This window comes from Nerophis lumbriciformis, linkage group LG13 (assembly GCF_033978685.3).
Source record: "Nerophis lumbriciformis linkage group LG13, RoL_Nlum_v2.1, whole genome shotgun sequence".
NCBI classification, from domain to species: Eukaryota; Metazoa; Chordata; class Actinopteri; order Syngnathiformes; family Syngnathidae; genus Nerophis; species Nerophis lumbriciformis.
Window position 1 is genome coordinate 30,896,396 of NC_084560.2, and position 20,458 is coordinate 30,916,853.

At 37.8% G+C, this 20,458-nt stretch overlaps 1 protein-coding gene across 2 annotated transcripts in view; it reads left to right on the forward strand.

Moving 5' to 3' along the window:
• uxs1 (UDP-glucuronate decarboxylase 1) overlaps positions 1-20,458 on the forward strand; it is a 120,970-nt gene that overhangs the window by 86,836 nt on the left and 13,676 nt on the right. For both annotated transcript variants that reach the window (XM_061971054.2, XM_061971055.2), the window contains exons 10-11: positions 3,043-3,162; positions 16,274-16,317. In XM_061971054.2, the coding sequence (XP_061827038.1) occupies positions 3,043-3,162; positions 16,274-16,317 (164 nt within the window). The remainder of the gene's footprint in view (positions 1-3,042; positions 3,163-16,273; positions 16,318-20,458) is intronic.

Below are 20,458 nucleotides of genomic sequence, written 5' to 3' on the forward strand. Positions count from 1 at the left end.
AGGTTGACATATTTGTGACCAGGAATGTGGATCAAACACCGCACCCACACAGGGTCTTCAGAAAGATAACAAGACCTTGTTTGGACATACAGGTAAATAAAAAGCATTAAGTCATTTAATGGATTTTGCAAAAATGATTGCCTTAAATGGCATTAAAAAGTATTTTAAAAATTCTTACAATTGTAGGCTGGGACTGATCGTCAATAAGTCAGTTCATGGAACAATAAATAAAAATGAACTTAAATTTGCAGTCATCGATAAATTGCTATGTCCGTGTGTTTCTTTCTTTGTCTCTGGCTTTCAAACTGCATACAGATCTCACTCTGTGCACCAGTCTCAGCACTTGAGTGACTCTTCCACATGTTTTCTTGTGTGTAGTAGTGGAAGCATCACTATTAATGCGCACATTGCTTCGAAACCGTAGGAGTGGACGTTAAAAATAATTGTTCGCTATAATTTTCTAACTTTAACTCAGAAATTGCAACAGAACTACCATAAGGAAAGAACAGCCCAAGGAAACATGAAACATTTGGAAGGAATAACAAAAGAAAATGGAACAAAAAAACAAAAGCATCATATTAATTTGTTTTTATATTGTCTTTAATGAAAATGGTCTTTATTATGTCTTTTTGGATGTGGGAAGTTTTTGTGAGCTTCTTGTTTTCTTTGTCAACATTAGTGAACGCTAGTTAAAGCCCTTGGCTTGAAAACCCAGAGAGGCGTTCTGCAGCATGTGTAAAAAGACCTCAAAACTTTGCTCAATGGGCATCAAAAATCACACATGCTCTTGGCTAATCACAAGTCACGATTAAAGCCATACAGCAGTTAACAGTGTCAAATTTCTTTGGCGTGACCAACAACAACTTCTGCAGTATAAAATAAATGAAAATAGAAAACACTCACATCAAACAGTCCTTGGAGCCCATTCTGATTTGCTAGAGAGTAACAGTTCATGTAAACTTTTCAACTATTCAAGATTATCATTGTCAAATGCTTACAATTGTGTCTAAAAAAACGATTGTAAGCTTTTAAGCATATATAATATCTGCAGTAGGACATTGGGCATCATTACTTTTATTTTAAGTGGCATTAAAAAAAGGCATAAAAAGGCATTAAATTAGACCTTCTGTTACATACAGAAAACATGTTAGACTGAATCTCATGATGCAACCTGTGGAAAAGGTTCAACCTAACAACATACAAAATTATGACTGGACAATGCTCTGGGCCTTACTGCTAAAGTACTCCAAGGTGTGGAATGGAGGAGCTCAAGCTGAATGTAGTCCGGCTTATCTTCAAATATTTAAAACAAATTTTTTTACCGTGTCTACATCACCATCTTTTCGGTATATCTAATATTTCATCATTGAGGAAGACGTTTTGGTGTCTGAATTATGTCAACTTCCACTCAGAGAACTTAGAGTTTTGAAAAACAGTAGCAGTCTGAATATTTGTGTATTTGGCTTTATCAAAGTTGTCCCCGCGTCCTCTGATCTTTCAGTATGCAACAGCTGGTGGAAAAAAGTTAGACACCCCCATGCACATGTAAAAAATCTGCAATGGATATTCATCTTTTTAATTTAAATGCTAATACTGTAGTAGGAAAATGCTTTGATAGTGTTTCGAAAAAACGTTTGGACTAAGGCTAGTCTCATAATAACCAAGAAATCTTGGAAGTAACAAACTGTATGAAAACACTTCAAAAGAAACAATTTTTGTGAGAGCGTAGTAACACGGCGCACATAAATGTGATAGGACGTATCTTTGGACGTAAAAGCCACAATCTTTTTTCCTTCAGGGCCAGTAATGTTAATCAATACTTGGTAATCATTAGTAATCACTTCTTTCAGAGAGCAGGAATACATGAATAGGGTTAAAACAAACCCTTTTCATTGCAATTGCAATAAGGTACTGAGGCATGCTACATCTCAAGAGCTGTGGTATTGATTTTTAGTTTTCTTGCTGTAGCCCTTGTTTACTTGCATTACATGCTCATGTTTGGAGTTTTAGTTTGCTTAATAACTAAAATGCTTTTAGTCACCTGGTCATCCATTGTCTCCTTATGTTAGCGAATTCTTCAATTTCTTTGTTGTTTTCCGTTCCCTGTTAACAGACAATCATTCGTTCAAGACTTTATTGATCCATCCGCGGCTTTGTTTTTTCATCTTAGATTAACTACAAAATAATGGCTGAACATGACTCTTCCTGCGTCGTTAAAGTCGTCTGTTCAAGAGCGCTTTGCCCTAACTGTGAAATATGTAAGCGGACAATACAAGTGGATAAGACGAAAGCAGTGTATTGGCATTGTTCAGGAGAGACGGCAAACCCTTCTACAAGCTGGAACTTTTAATGGTGCACTTCAGCCTTTTACTTACTATTAATTACACGTTAGCAGGTTTTTTTTTATGTTTAATTTTAAAGATTAAAAGCTGTTAACTCAAATGCTAAGCAGTTTTGTTTTGCATGTGGGTCCCTTACTGTACCTATAATCCACCAAAATGTGACCTTAAAACAGGAGTCTGTAACAAATCATTATGCATGTGTACCGAAGCAATTTGTGCTACTGTACCACTATTCATTTCTACACAATAGCCTCAACTTCCATGACCCTTTCACACCTTGTCCCCATTGTGTCTACATTTTTTTGTTTCATATTTCCCCATTTAGAAGAGAGCCATCTGCATAATGTTCATGTTTTTATTCATGTTGCCCAGCCTCCAAAGTGTGCATATCTATCGCACCTTGCAGAAGCGTTGGTACATTAGTCCCACCTGTGAAAGCCAAGGATGTTTGGGAAAAAAAATGTATAACACAGCTTACCTTGTTTATTATGAGTCTGTATGTGTGGTGGAGTCTACTGAAGTTAATTCCACTTTTCATGCAATGAATATTTGACATTAGTGATGTAAACTTAAGTGAAAAGGGCTGGATATGTTCTGATGACAAGAATATACATAAACTGAGCAGTCTGGTATACTAATTTACAATGGAATATTACAAAAATACAATGAAATAATGTTGATATAATTATTATGCTCTTAGGAAGGAGTAGAAGTAAGAGTGGCGAGGATCTTCAACACGTTTGGCTCCCGAATGCACATGAATGATGGCCGCGTCGTGAGCAACTTCATCCTGCAGGCCCTTCAGGGAGAACCTCTCACTGTAAGGATTTTAATCTTATAGCTTGTGTGCATTGTTAACTCGACCAGGACGTTATGTGATCGCCAGTGTTTTGTCAGTTAGTTATTTAGCTATTTAGCTACCTGGCAAGATAACTAAAAAAACCAGCGTATTTTCATGAAACTTTCAGGAATTGCCCAACATGGGATAAAGAACAAGTGATTTTGTGGGTGATTTTAGTAAGGAAAACCTAATGAAAAATATTATTTACAAATACTGTATGTATACATGTTATATTGGGAGAAAAGTGGATCACTAAATAACTGCTAACAGCCTTTATTAATCAAGCTAATACCAAGAATCTCGTCTGTGCAATCAGTGCTGTTGATCATTTTGGTGAACTTACAAATTTCACTGCATCAATTACCTCCACCAGGAGGTTGGTTACCGTATATATTCGCTGAGATTTGACTGTTAGTTACTCAGCAACATGGCTTGAAAAACATTTCAGGAAATGTCAGGAATGGAACAAGCAAAGAACAAGTGATTAGATTTTGGGGTTGATACAGATCACTGTCTGGGTTCGAGATTTCTTCAAAGGATTTTTGACTTTTGGGAGATCGGGCCTCAGCTACAATCATAGATAGGCTCCAGCACCCCCCGCGACCCTGAAAGGGATAAACGGTAGAAAATGGATGGATGGATGGAGATAGGGCCTGGCGAAGTCTGCACTCTGCAAGCATTTTTATAGTTTTTGTACTGTATATATTTTATAAATACAGTGGATGTCAGTGTTAATTTTTACAGCAGTTTTCAATTGTTCTAGTCATTCAACATTTGAATCAACTAAAATTACAATACATTTCATCGACTAAAATATAAAGTATAACACATCTTTGAAGTTTACTTGATACCACTTTTATTAAGTTTATTACAATTACTGTACATCATAAGTCAACACTGCATAACTTAGCATATACAGATCCATTTCAATAAACCTGAAAATGGTGTATCCTATTATTTTGGAATCAATTCAGACTAAGAGACTAATCAAAGCCTCATCATTTTTTTAAAGTTAATTTCTCAGTGTATTATGCAACGGAGCAGATCGTTCGCCATTTTATTAAGCAAACAAGCTGGGTATAGCTAAGTGCATGGCGGGGTACAACGTATTCACTTGCTCTGACCGGAGTGTAAATTTAAATTATATGCAGTGCGTACATTTGTATCAAAATAATTGTATTTATTTAACAAAGAAAATAGAAATGGAACATTAACATGTATGTGATGTTTAAATGTTTAAATGACATTAACAATGTAATGAGAACTTCTATATTATAGTGTTACATTATTTGCATACACAAAATTGTATACATGAACTGTTGGCAATTTGGAGTGCATAACTTAGAGATATCATACTTTAACTAATATGTTCAATAACATTGTAACTATTTTCTCTTCTATTAAAATGTCATGTGCACATTTTATCATGTTGGCCTACTATTTATTTAGAAAATTATGATCAAACAGAAATAATCAGTGATCCATAGTTTGTTAAAAAAAAAGAAAAAAAAGAACACTCAATGCCAGTGTACGGTTTGTAAAAATATGTGTGCATGGTTATGGTCATATGAGAAAACAAATTTTATTCTGTATTGTGTATAACACTGAGTGTGCACAATAATTGGCGTCCAAGCCACTGTCCCATGTATATACAGCAACCAGTGTTAATAAAATTAACATAATTATGTCTCACATAGCTGTATTTGTGTGTTATCTTGAAAAATGACATCAGGTATTTTGGGTTGTCAAGTTGTTTAATTAAAAGCTGAACAGAACATCAGCTGAACATCGATTAAAGTGCACTGTACAGGTATATATATTGGCGTGTAAGCTCAGCTCAGCTCGCGACATCATGGTCTACTACAAAAGTAGTTAGTTTTAAAGTACCCATTTATTTTTGGACATGTGATAAAGTAAGCAATCTTGCTCCTGCTCTACCCGTCTTTAAATGTGAACTGCACTTTTTGGGAGGAATCATTCACAATCATTCTGAATAAAATGTTAAGAAGCGTGGTTGAAGCATCTACCACTCCTCTGTGTGCCCTATAGGCAAACTACATAGGGTCGAGTACATGTTCGATTTCTGTTGTAAGATGAAACTTTACAATTCTTTCAAAACATTTCATCACAAGTGAAATAAGGGCAACTGGCCTTAAAGTCATTCAAAACATTTCATCACAAGTGAAATAAGGGCAACTGGCCTTAAAGTCATTCAAAGTAATTGATGCTGCTTTTAGGGACAGGGATAATCATGGCAAGCTTCCATGCACTTGGAACACGATGCACGCTTAATTCAGATTAAAAATATAAGAAAATATAAAACTTACCGGTAGTTGCTTTGCGCATGATACCACTGATTATATCAGAGCCTGGACATTTGTTAGTCTTCAGTGAAAGTAAACACCTTTTCACTTGACTTTGCTCTTTAATGAAGTGGTGATCATCCTTTAGATTTAGTCTCAAATCCTCAATATTGTCATTAAAATCTTGCTGCTGGTTAAATCTCAGATAAAATGTGTTAAGAGCATTAGCCAAATCAATATTGGATATGTTGCCCTCTATTGTAATGTTGCTTTTACGCTTACAAGGTTGCAAGGTTCCCTGCAGCCAATTTATTCAACATTTTTGTTTTATAATTTTGTTTAACCCTTAATATTTCAACTTTCAGTTCTTTTTTTGCTGCCTCCATATCATATGCTTCTCCTTGACTAAATCTACTTTCTTCCTCTTAACACTGGATTGAACTGATTTAGACATCCAAGGTTTATTATTAGGATACATCTAATAGTCTAGGTTAGGATGATCATGTTCTCGCAGAAGGAAATATAAGAGCAGTTGACATCTGAGAGTTCATCAATTCCCTTACTCTCCCAATGGCACGGTGCAGTTGGGAGAGTAGCCGTGCCAGCATCCTGAGGGTTCCTGGTTCAATCCCCACCTTCTACCAACCTCGTCATGTCCGTTGTGTCCTTGAGCAAGACACTTCACCCTTGCTCCTGATGAGTCGTGGTTAGCAACTTGCATGGCAGCTCCCGCCATCAGTGTGTGAATGTGTGTGTGAATGTGGAAAGAGTGTCAAAGCGCTTTGAATACCTTGAAGGTAGATAAGCGCTATACAAGTATAACACATTTACCATTTTACAAGAGTCAAAGAACACATCCCACATGGTGCAGTCAAAACAACCCTGCAGACAAGCAGTGGAATTCTCAGACCATATTTTAACTTCTTTGGTCTGGCTTTTTTCATTCTTTAATACCGTTTTATATGTTGGGAGGAGCATCACACAGTTATGATCTGCAGACCCTAAGGGAGGCAGGGGGATGGATTTATATGCACCTTTTATTGTGCCATAACAGATCTAGATTTATCCATGAATTGATTTACGTGTACCCCGACTTAAACAAGTTGAAAAACTTATTCGGGTGTTACCATTTAGTGGTCAATTGTACGGAATATGTACTGTACTGTGCAATCTACTAATTAAAGTTTCAATTAATCAATCTAATGACTTGTTCTGTCTGTTTGGACAACCTACATATTGATAAAAACCAGACAGGGATTTCTTTAGGGACACATGATTAAAATCACCAAAAATTAGGTGCTTCAGGTGAGATAGACTGTAGTTTTTGTACTATGTCCACTATAGTACTTGTGGCTGTGGTAGGGTTTGCTTTGCAAATGTACACAGTTGTTAAAAATAATTGTGGAAACTCACGGGGTAAAATAAAATGGACAAAGCGACACCGTCAGAAGTTCCACATCAGGTGTGCACAGTCTTTCTCTGACAGTGACAGCGCCGCAGTAGTGCTTGTTGATGTAGATGCACAGGCCCCCTCCGCTGGATTTCCTGGTTGCTTGTGTGTCACAATCCAAGCGAAATGGAATGCCAAATCCATCTATGATCACGTCGTTGTCCGAGTCGACCACGGTAAGCCATGTCTCCGTAAATGCCATAACACAGCAGTCTCTGCAGTCTTGGAGGAAGCGAGCGTTTCCTTGAAGCTCATCGAGTTTGTTTCGCAAGGACTGGACGTTCCCCATAACCAGGGGAGGCAGGTTATCTGCCGTTTCCTCATTTGCAGTTTGACACCTCCTCTTTTCCCACGCTTCCTTTTATTAACTCCTCTAAAGTACTTGTTGCTCAGATTATTTAAATCCCTCCGGATCAAATCAGGCAGCTGGATGTTCGGCGTGATTTGATTCAGGTTATTAAGATGCAATAGTAGGTCCCGAGTGAATTAGATTCTCGGACGCGGAAGTGACACTCCGCTGCACTCAAAAATTAAGCCAGTCAAAGTCCACAAAACAGCGAAAAGTAGGAGCTCCATTGCTCTGGATGTACAGTACAATCATTAAAAGCACTTATCACTTAAGAGCGAAAGAATTTAGGCATAAAAACACGCACAGATTCACTCAAACAAACATAGCAAGACGCCGAAAAACACATCTGCCGGTTGCTGCACGCGCATTGCAGACTCATTGCAGACTTCATGAAAGCCAACAATTATAATAAAACATCACTTACTGTACAGTGTCTGCTGTCATTAGATGCCGATTTATATAATCTTGTTATAGTGACGTTTTAGATGAAGAATGACTCATAATTCTCGCGAAGAAAAGGGGGGTGGAACCAAGCATCTTTTATTTTTTGTTCTCGCCATTTTAAGGAATAAATTGCCTGTCAAAGTGTACCAGGTTGTCGGATTACGTCACCCTCCTCCTACTATCCAGGTAAGAGGCAAGGTTTTTGATCTAGAATAAACTTTCACAAGCGAGGCAGCAGCTCACCAATCAATCATGTCAACAATAGTTTCTGTGTTAGTGCTTATAACAACAATATCACTAAAACTTGGTTAATATTCAAGTCACAAAATGTAAATAAAGTATCATTGGCGCTTTTTGGATGGTTATTTATTTGCTTTTATGGGTGGAATAGAGGACTTAAAGAAAAAGCAAGGCCAGCAACACTCGTGTCCTTCTTATAATTTTACAGCCGTAAGTGGACTTCTTCTTGTATTGCACTGTACAGGTATATGTATTGGCGGAAAAGCTTAGCTCGCGGCACCATGGTCTACTTCAAAAGTAGCTATTTTTGAAGGAAGTATTTATTTTCGGGCATGTGGTAAAGTAAGCGATTTTGGTCCTGCCCTACCGTCTTTAAAAGTGAACCGCACTTTTTTATTTGTATTTTGCCTATTCACAATCATCATGACGACAGATGTAATTAAAAAAAAAAGCATTCTAACTCTTAAATAAATGTAAATACAAGTCTGTGGAGCCAATGAGAGGTCTTCTACTCTGCCCATAAAACCCCCAAAATAACCATCCAAAAACCGCCAACAATACCCCATTTACATTTTGTGACTTGAATATTATCCAAGTATTAGTGATATTGTTATTATAAGCACTAATGCAGACAAACTATTTATAGCAGCGCCGTGTTTACAAGATTGTGTGCCAATGTTGACACGTGCTGGAGTATATTTCAGCTGCACACGGGCAGAAGGCGGGGCACACCCTGCACAAGTTGCCACCTCATCGCAGGGCCAACAGAGATAGACAGACAACATTCACACTCACGTGGATTTTTGAAACTATTGCACATAATGCGAAACTATTGAATCTTACTATAAATGTGCCTGTTTCTACATTACATATATACTTACAGCATGTACAGGGTTTCCTCAGATTGCCTGGGACATGGCTAGGAGCTTGGGTAATAGGACATTATTTGCTATGAAGCATTAATTAATTAAAATTGCAACAAAGATATTATACATACATTTAAAACAAATCTGTTATTAATTATAGTATTATAATTACATTATTATTATAATTTCAGTATTTTTTTCTTAAATATAATTTTGCTCTATTTTTCAATAGTTGCTGCTTATTGTACAACATATTTTGTTGAGAATTATATATATATATATATATATATATATATATATATATATATATATATATATATATATATATATATATATATATATATATATATATATATATATATATATACATACATACTGTGTGTATATATATTGCGGAGGTCAAGACACACCCAACTCATCGTGTAAATAAAAACTTCTCCCTATCGGCGTATTATGGATACCCCTAAACAATGTTACCTCTAATTTTCCATCTGATTTGCAGATGTGTAATTTGTTGTGAGTTCATGTGTTGGTTTTATTCTTTGAACAAGGGGATGTTCTTGCACGGTTAATTTTGTGAACCAGTAAAAAAAACATATAACTTTGTCTTGAATTAGAATTTTTTATTTATTTATTTTTTCACTAAAGGGTTGGGTGAATGCGCATATGACATTGGTGGGGTTCGGTACCTCCAATAAGTTTAAGAACCACTGTTTTAGTCATTCTTTTTTAATGAAAACCAACTGGCAACAAGTCCAGCATCTATTTCTGGTGTTATTATAGATTGTACTCGTGTTTAAAGACTATTTACTCTTGTGGTTCTCTTGTGGTACTCTCTCAGCTACTCGAGCTGCAGAGAGCCTGACATCACACTTGCTTAGTGCTGCTGGGAGCATTCCTCTCCTTAAAAGCTGTCAGTGTCATCTTAAATTGTGAAGATCACTGTCCATGGGCACATCTCAAATATATTAAATTACGTCCACAGCGCGGACATGCTGCCTCCGACCCAAACAATCCCGTGCGTATTGCTTACATTATCACAACGTTCGGTTTCAGCAGCGCTGCTCCAGTGATCAAAGTACGTCTTTTTTTGCGGCCAAATTTTTGCTGCATCTCTAGTCAGTAGTGCGCAAATAATAAGCTATAAACATCCATTCATACTGTAACTACAAACTGGTGTTAATGTCTGTTAGTGTGTTATGATGTTAATTTTTTCCATAGTCTGTGAACACACCGTGTCGGTGGAGAATGAGAAAGGGTTAAGTGAGACAGACGTGAGTGAAGGGAGGAAATACCTGTTGGAATTGGGCCCGTCGTTTGAATAAAATTGTCAATAAAAGCTAAATAATATTGTTGGACTTATTAGTGTGTCTTCTTCATACATATATTATATTATTGTTTTTTTGTTAGGTTTGGCGGCTAATATGTTGACGGGGCACACCGCCACAATCAAATACATTAAGAGGAAACCCTGATGTATATAAAACCTTAATAAAGGGGGTGTTTGGATGATTTCTAAAGGCTTTATAGGGAGAATAGAGCGACTCCCATAGGCTCAACTGTAAGCGGACTTTTGATCGCATTTATTTACCATTTAGAATGCATTAAAAAAAAAGAAAAAATGTGTACCGGTACTTGTCTTACATTAGGATTGTGGATGATAGGCAAAATTCCAAAAAAAGTCCAGTTCCCCTTTAAATATGATTGGATTTCATCTGTCAACATTTTTGTTTAATTTAAATCAATTGTTATTTAATTTCATCATTATTTTAGTCGACGTGCTTTTCTTTTTATTCGTTATCATCCTAATTTCATCAATAGAAAATAGGTTGTCAACGATAACGAAGACGAACATTTTTAGTCAACAGAATTACCACTGCTGGATATTCAGTTGTACATGTTATTTTTTAGTAATCCATTCAAAAAGGTTGGGTGAAAACTGAACCCCTTTTTTCCTGTAAGAAAACATGTATATCTAATTATTGTCTTCCATTGATATTAACACAAAACACATGTAATAGAAAATATAGTTTTACATGAAGAAAACAATGCGATGAAAATGATGAATTAAATTGATAAATGAACATCTAACATCACTTTCATCTTTATCATAGACTTGTTGATGTGACAACCAGTTAATCTAATCACATTGGAGCATCAGTCTATACTGATAGTACCATGATAGTTAATCCTGATTGGGCCACTTAAATCAGCATTAGTGTCGTAACTGCTGACACTGGGAGTGTAACATGCTAAAGTTAGAATGCTAACATTTTATGCTAGTACTTAAGCTAATTGTATTAATTTGAACCTAAAAAAAATGGATTTTGATACTTGGTGTCTTCTTGCAAGTATGCCAACTGTTCTTATGTTTACATGTTACCGGCAGCATGCTAACTTTTTCTGCTTGAAATTTAGCTAATTTTGATACTCGGTACCATCTGTACGTATGCTGTTCAGTTGTTTGCATGCTAATGTTAATATGTTATTATAAACCACTATTTATTTTTTAGAACTATTTTATTCATAGGTGCGTGCATGCATGCGCACGCTGCGACAGGCCCTGAGAGTTTGGCGTCAGTGTTGAGTTTTTATACATGTTTTAATTGTCTGTGTGCTTTTGTTTGTCCTGTGAGTGTTTTATATTTAAGTACTCAACCTGCTGCTGACTAGAATGGACCTCTTTTATATGGCCCTGCTGTGCCATTTTTTTGTCATTTTTTTATTTGCGACCGATGTCAGCTGTGCTATCAATACGGCAAGGACACGGTACGTGTACTCCAGAGACGTACTACTGCAGCTCAACTCTGTGAGTCTGACTCACGTGACAGGTGTCACATCTCAACTGCAAAAGTTTATCTTGAAGTATTTTAGTAAAGATTTTAATGGCAATAAACGTGACTCAACAAGGAAGAAGCGGAAGAGGCTTAAAGAAGCAGCAGCTCACCAGGATTCCTTTGCCCTCAATGCTTTTGGGAAACGTTCAGTCACTGAGGAATAAAATCAAAATCATTGAACATGCCCTTGATCCACTGCAGTTTGCTTAGAGGCCTAAAATAGGTACACTTACTAAGTCTTCATTTGCTTTTTAAACACCTGGACAGTAATGGGTGTCGACTTTTGTTCATTGACTTTTCATTTGCTTTTAATCCGATTCTATCTCACATTTTAATTTGTATTTTAGAGCATTTAAATGTAAGTAATAATCTTGTGGGCTGGATTTTGGACATTTTAACTAACAAAACGTGTGCTCCTCGACTGGCTCCCTACACGTATGTGTGCTCTCTCCTATGTTTTTTATTCTATGTGTTGGAGCACTTTTGTAAATCAGGCCATTACAAAGTAGACACAGCAATTTCAGTCTCTTTTGGGACAATGAGTACAAACATGGGTGATATTAAAAATTGGTGTGATGTGATGCATCATACCCAGTGTTGGTGATAACGGCGTTAGAGTATAACGGCGCTCCTAACGCTGTTATTTTTGTCAGTAACGAGTAATCCAATTATTGTTTTTGCAATGCCGTTGCCGTTACTGAGAAAGTGAAGTGTTCATTGCTACTGTTTGTTTGAATGAAGCGTGTCTGAGAAGAGAGCAAGGGTGGGAATGACAAAATGAACGGCAGTGACGGAGAAATCCACTGAACATGTTGACATGAACGAAATCCAATCATATTTAATTTCATTTTGTAGATGAGTGGGACAAGTTCGGAATATATCCAATCACAGTCCTTTAATAGCGTCAAATATGAGAGACTATTGGGGGTTAGCTACGAGGTAGAGCCAATCGGATGATTTTCCTTGTCAGATGAGGAAGTTTCATTTTTCACCCGCAGCGCCAAAAGATGTATGGATTTAACATTTTCCACGACGTAAAATGCAAACACTAGGGCAAAAGTGAAGAGGGCACGTTTTATTTTTGACACTATATGATGCTATCAGCAGACTAACCATGGATCGTGACATATACAGACTAAGTAGTGAGCTATGTATACTTGCTGCTTCTACCGCACTCATGAACAAATTATGATGAAGACTTGCATCGTAACTCGGTTTCCCAAGACACATACTTACACTATATTGCCAAAAGTATTTGGCCACCCATCCAAATGATCAGAATCAGGTGTCCTAATCACAGGTGTATAAAATCAAGCACTTAGGCATGGAGACTGTTTCTACAAACATTTGTGAAAGAATGGGCCGCGCTCAGGAGCTCAGTGAGTTCCTGCGTGGAACTGTCATAGGATGCCACCTGTGCAACAAATCCAGTCATGAAATTTCCTCGCTCTTAAATATTCCAAAGTCAACTGTCGGCTTTATTATAAGAAAATGGAAGAGTTTGGGAACAACAGCAACTCAGCCACGAAGTGGTAGGCCACGTAAACTGACAGAGAGGGGTCAGCGGAGGAATTATGGTGTGGGGTTGTTTTTCAGGAGTTGGGCTTAGCCCCTAAGTTCCAGTGAAAGGAACTTTGAATGCTCCAGGATACCAAAACATTTTGGACAATTCCATGCTACCAACCTTGCGGGAACAGTTTGGAGCAGGCCCCTTCCTCTTCCAACATGACTGTGGGTCCATAAAGACATGGATGAGAGAGTCTGGTACGGATGGACTTGACTGGCCTGCACAAAGTCCTGACCTGAAACTGATAGAACACCTTTGGGTTGAATTAGAATGGAGAATGAGAGCCAGGCCTTCTCAATCAACATCAGTGTGTGATCTCACCAATGCGCTTTTGGAAGAATGGTCGAAAAGTCCTATAAACACACTTTCAACCTTGTGGACAGCCTTCCCAAAAGAGTTGAAGATGTAATAGCTGCAAAAGGTGGACCGACATCACATTGATAGATAGATAGATAGATAGATAGATAGATAGATAGATAGATAGATAGATAGATAGATAGATAGATAGATAGATGGATAAATAGGTCTTTATTGTCATTGCACAAGTACAACAAAACTTTGTTTTCAGCACAAACCCGTTCAAGATTAGACAAACAAACAGTGTACAGGGTTACAGAACAGTAACGCTGATGGGTCGCCACAAGGCGCCCTGTAAAAGATGGGGAAAAAGGTCAAACGCTGGGGAAGGATGAGTAAAAAATTACAATCTAGACTGGGCTCCTAAGGGGGCCCAGTCTGGAGTGGGAAAAAACCTCTATAGCAAAGCACATATACATATTACAACGTACATCTCGAGATATCTAGCAACAGAGGGAAGGGTGTGCGGGGTCATGGTGGTAGGCCGCAGCTCTCAGGCACTGACCATCCTTTCATCACCCCTATGGGATTTGCGTCGAGGGCGTTGGGTTGGGGGGCGTGGGGTGTGTATGTGTGGCGTATTTTTTTTTGAATGCATGTTTCTTGTGTAAGCCTGCAGTGTGTCTCTGTTCCGCGGCCTTGATCTTGTGCAGTCGCTAGTCCAAAGTCAACAACAACAGGTGTGTGTCCATGAGAGACAAGAAGGGAGTTTGTTGTGTCCTCGCTGCACTGTCCTTTGGGAGAGTCTCGAAGCCAGGGAAACAATCCAAGTTAGAATGTTTTGTATGCGAGTAAAAATAAAATTTGCTTTTCACTCTAAATTGTCCATGACTGGTCCTCAAATTCATCCTGCGAGGGCAGACAGCCCGATGTTATCCAAATCACAAGAGTGTCCACAGTTCTTCCCGCATCCTCCAATCATTTGTGGCAGCTTTGGGGTACTTTGAAGACTGCCAGCAACTTCCAATTTGTCGACAAACCAGAGCAACTCTTACTCCAATCAGCAGATGTCCTGTTGTCATAATTCCGAATAGGTAGATATCTTCACGTCCTCGACAGAAAAGGGTCGCCAGGCACGCAACACTCCTTCTTCTCCCAAGAGTCCATCGTGTGTCCAGCAATAACCGCTCCGTCACGACAAGCAGGTTCCCCCAAACCCAAGATCTTGTCAATTTCGTTGAGGCCAGTTAAATAGTTCCAATATTTAGATTTGGAGAGCAGTGCAAAAAGAGGCAACAAGCGACGTCGCTTTTTGATAAAACCAGGTTCAAGCGAGCTTTTGCCCTTCTGCTCCACGGGAGGTTTCTGTCCTCCCTGAGCTCGCCTTAGGACACCTGCGTTACTGTGTGACAGGTGTACCGCCCCAGTCAAACTCCCCACCTGCCACTGTCAATTTCGTTGAGGCCAGTTAAATAGTTCCAATATTTAGATTTGGAGAGCAGTGCAAAAAGAGGCAACAAGAAAGTTAAGACAAGACAAAGAAGCACGCAGGAGAGATAAGGGAGAGGAAAGGGGAGCGTCCACCCTCGATGAGTGCCAGAGAGAAAGACAGATAGGATCAGCTTTGTTCCATCAACAGCTATTCTTTTAAACAAATTATAGCTATATTGCACATATGTATTTATTTTAAATTAATTTATCAATTCATGGTAGTTTGATCTTACTGTCTTATCAACTTTTACTCTGACTCTTTTCATTGTTCAAGTGACTTTTCCTTTCTTCTTTTCCTAATCCTGGTCTCAGGCAGTCTGTTGAGTATTTTGTCATGTTGTAATTGGCTTTGCGTTAATACTTTTGTTGATTAAAATTTATAGGCAGTTGCCATTCTCCATTTTACACTGCAAAACAAATCTACCTTCGGGTACAGATAAAGTCACTTTGAATCTTAGGTTTTATATTAACTTTGGCATTCAACACTGGGCCAGAGGTTCACAGCACAGATCGCAGGCCCATCAAAATTTCCGAGGGAATTCCCTAGTTTTATTTATCGTTCGACTAATTGATCCTTTGATTATTGACACAGAGGTCTACTGCTATCCGAGATCATTACACACCCCTCAGAAAATACAGAGCAGCTACGTTTTGGATTATTACTTTTATTTATGTCCAGGAATAGTGCTAAAATCAGTTATTTGTTTAAAAATTATATTGTGTTTTGTATAATGCATTTGGAGAATACTAGCAGGTGATTCATTAAATGTACATTTTAAAAATCAGTCGAAGCAATTATGTGATTATACCGTCACATTACAACCCTAAAATTTACAGTAACTGTCTTGCAACCAAGTTCTATTTTTATCTAATTTGATTTGTTTGTGTTCTTCATAGGTTTGAGTAATGTACATATCAAAATTGAAAGTTGTTAACATTTTTGACTTTATTTCACTCCATTGCTATGTAAAGTCTTACTGTTCATTTGTTGAACTCACTGACTTGGCCTAAGATTGGTATTTTATAATTTTTTCTGTTTCTTTCTTTCTCCTGCATAAATTAACCTGATTCATAGCGGTGTTTCTGAGTAACAACACATCATATGTCATATTTAATTTTAAACTCGTCTGATTTGGGTGCATTGTTTGGTGCTTTTCGGAGCCTGATCAAAATGCTATTAATCAAATCCTGGTGGTGAGTGTGACTCATCATTATAGCACTAACATTTCTCCTGTTGTTGTGCTAGGTCTATGGCACCGGTTCCCAAACAAGAGCCTTCCAGTATGTGAGGTAAGTTTCCTCAAATAAAACCTGTTTGATACGTGCACTAAGATATGACTAAATGTTAGTCAATTCCACTTTAACTCCTGCTCTCTAGCTAACAAATATACCTAAAAAAGACTGTCATGATTAATGGATGCTGTTATATGAATTACTCGGCAAAGGCTGTACTAGTGTTTATTAAATTTAAAAGCTTGTGTGTTAACCGGCTGCAATGTTAAGCTTGTGTTAAGGAAATGAAAAGATGTCAGGCCTTTGACAGAGGCCTGAGTAATTAGATTATTTGATCAGCATAGCATGAAGTGATCAGAAGGATGGGAGTATTTGAAGCTCGGCTGTCTCATTTCCACCCTACAGCTTCTGTGTGCAAGTGAACACATTCAAGTAGACAACCTTTGAGTCACACACAGCGTGAAAATAAATAGTGAAGTAAATTATATTTATATAGCGCTTTTTCTCTCGAGACTCAAAGCGCTTAACATAGTGAACCCCATATCTTTAAGCTCCATTTAAAACAGTGTGGGTGACACTGGGAAAGTGTAAAGTGTCTTGCTCAAGGACACAATGGCAGTGACTAGGATGACGGAAACAGGAATGGAACCAGAAACCCTAAACTTGCTGACATGGCCGCTCTTCCAACCGAGCCACGCCGCTCCTTGTACAGCTTTATACCACCTAACCCAGACGTGGGTATTCTGCGGTCCGCGGGCCACATCCGGCCCTTTGTACGTCCCTGTCCGGCTCGCGTGAGGCCAATCATAAATTACAAAATAAATTTGATACAATGGTGCTGCTTTTGTTTTGAAAAGCGTTATTTGTATTACTTCCGTGTGGACTTCGATTTTTCTTTTAGCGATGTAGACGACGTCCAGGAAACCCACAATGCATTTATTGGGCCACATTTGGACAAATGTATGCGTCTGATTTAAACAATGCCCAACACATTCATTTTTGTTGTTTACCATGTAAGCCCAAATCAAAACTGCTCTCGACATGGAAGACGTGGAATACACTTTTAAGAACACACATGATTGTGGCAGACATGTGATGACTTTTGCTACAGTATAGCCCGTCTAAATGCAAAATTTCATTTTCATTGGTGTTTTAGAACAAGACCGTAGCTGACATTTAGTTCATTATTTCTACTGTTTATATTTGGACATTTAGTAGTTTAATCATTTTGAAACATAAATAACATGACTGCAAGATATTTGTTATTTCATGGTATAAATCACAAATGGATTTTCAGATAAAATAAGTTAGCTAATAGAATAAACTTCGTACTCTTTATGATTTTTGCATGATTTTTGCATTTGGAGCAGTTAGAAGTGGAGAGGGAGTCGAAGAAACAGAAATTGGCTATAAAATCCAAGGCAGAATCCACTAAAGCAGAAACAAAAAGGAAAATGCAAGCTGCTCAGAAAATTGCCAGGAAATCTCATGTCAGAGCCATCAAAGCGAAAAGGCCAAAGTAATGTGTGAATGAACCAAAGTAATGTGTAAATAATGTAAATAACTAGATGAACCATCTGTGGCTGTGAAGTGAACACGAGTAAGGTTGTAAATACTGTATAGAGTAGGCTAACCCATGTGGTTCCTGTGGATGTGAACACACGTAATTACTGTAGTGACGAATTAAGATAGTGACTGAAACAGACATGGTGATTCATTTGGATGAATGGGGTATTATGTATTTATGTAAACTCTGTTAAAGAAATTTCAATTCTTCAAACACTAAATCATCTTTCAATGGTACTTTTTTTTCGCAAATGTTGGCATGTTCAATTGCTGAAAAAACAGGAGCTTCGGGGCGGGGGGTCCCCCCTTCACATCACCAGGGCACCGCCCTGGACCCCCGGCTTATTTTCATGAAGTCTTTTTCATTAAGTTCAAATCACATGCCTGCAAGCGGTAGAGGATGGATGGATGGATTAAGGCTATAACAGTGACTGCCATTAGCTGCATCTTTCAAGCGTTTATCATCTTTAAAATCGTAAAAAAAAAAATTAAAAAAAGACGTGTTCTTGTCTTTCATAATAATTGTATATGATGAGCAAAATTCCAAAAAAAGTGCAGTTCCCTTTTAAGTCCTCTCCTTTTTGGCAATTACAAATTCTGTAATGGGATTTAATGTAACTAAGGTGTTCCTTTAGTTTGTTTACTTCAGATGCAGTCAGTAATAATTTGTTCAACTTCTTTAGGTATATTAGTAGTGTTTCTCAAGGTTCCATTTAAGGTCCTCTCTTTTTCATCATTTGGGCTAATTAACTGGTGCACAGCAAGTTCCGTTCAAACTTTTATTGCAGTAAACTCTTAAAAAAAACACTTGAGTGCTGTCACAGAGACCTTTTTTGCAGAATGTCTTTAAAAAAGACAGCCCATTCTTATGACACTGACAAAATTAATAGACAAAATCAAATGTCTACTGTATAGAACATTGGTTCTCTAGAATATAGAAAATAAGTCAAATAGTGAACAGGGAGGTCAGGCCCCCAATCTTTAGTTTTCTGGATATGTGGCCCCCAAAACGATTCAATGGAATATCACTGACTTATGCACAAAAAATATGTTAGAATGGAAGTCAGGGAATTGAGACAGTTTCTGAAATAAGTTACCCGCTGTAGAATTCAACTTAAAGCATAAATTGTGTGCATTTGATTAGGCTTTATATTTAGAAAATGCGCTAACTTTCATGTTGTTTGTTTTTCTGTTATAGTTGTTAGTCATATTATACTGACAAATCAGGACTCAGATTATATGGTTCTCACATTTGTCTTTTTATTGCCTCACTGGTACCAAAGTCTAACAAAAAGCAAAATGCATCGCTTCAGTTCATCGTTTAGCTGCCTTTGTGGGACTCTTTAACCTCCAAAGTTTGTGTACTGCTTTAGGTGTATTTTTTCACAGGCTTTTAAGAGTTACGAGTGTTTGAATTGTGAGCTTCCACTCCATTGTTTGCTCTCGGTAGACCTGACCCAGCAAGATTTTTTTCATCAAACTTCCATATTGAAGTCTACACATGCTTGATGTTGACAGTCCAAAAATAAGATTGACAAGCTGGCAGGAGAAAAAACATTTTTATGCATAAACCCCGAGGCAAAGTTAAGCATGTACAACTCCAAAATACTGGTAAAAGAACATTATTTATTGATGATGTTTTCACTCACACCAATTGATTATGGTTGAAAGCTTTGATGCAATACGCCTGTCAAATACAAGATGACTGCCTTGAATAGTCTTACATTGTCAGTTCAAGAGTGCCAACACTTTCACAAGACAGTTTCAACTTTTTGATCACCCCCACAAAATTGCATTAATCAAAAGTTATGTCACTGGTCAAATTTTAAAGCAAACAAACAAACCAGACTTCACGGAAGCCTATTTTGTCTAAAGAAGCCACAAAGCCTGACAAGCAGACAAGATGTGTTCTGCGGATGTGAGATACTTAGAGCAAAAATAAAAACACAGAGCAACATTTGTGGTCTTATTTATGGTCACTAGTGCATAATCAACCTTTCGCCTTGTACTTAATCCTGCAGAAAATCCATCAATGCGAGAAATAGAACCTCCCTGGTGGAGCACTCATGTACCGGTAATCACTGGGAGGACAAACTACCCTTTAAAAAGCATGCAGCATAAAGGTTGAAATATACTCTCGTGTCACATAGCCTGTGTCTTTGACGGTGTCTTGGTTTGTTTATAACTCTTCCGCGGGGCTTTACTTGCAAAAAATTTTTCCAGAGCTCTAGAGGGCAGGGTTTTTCTGAGTGAACAACCACAACTCTTGTTGACTAGCTATTAGCTTCCTGTGTGTAGTAATTGTAGTAAATATTAGCGACTAAAGCGTTTGTTGGAGATAGAACTAATAATTTTGAAACAATAGTCACCTTTAGTGTTCATATTTTATATTTATTCCATATTTCGAAGGAGAAGACATTGGCAAAAGTGGGCTGTGCGACCCCTGAACGAGTTGAGGCAGAGGACAGGCGGGAAGGAAAACCCGGAAGTTTTGTACTGACAAAAACCGACCATCACAGCTCTGCGGTTTGCGTTGCCGCTGACGCGAAGCTGGAATTTTTTGAAAATGAACAATCATATTACAGTATCTGTAATGTACTATCCCAAATGTCATGTTTTGTTTGTACACAGC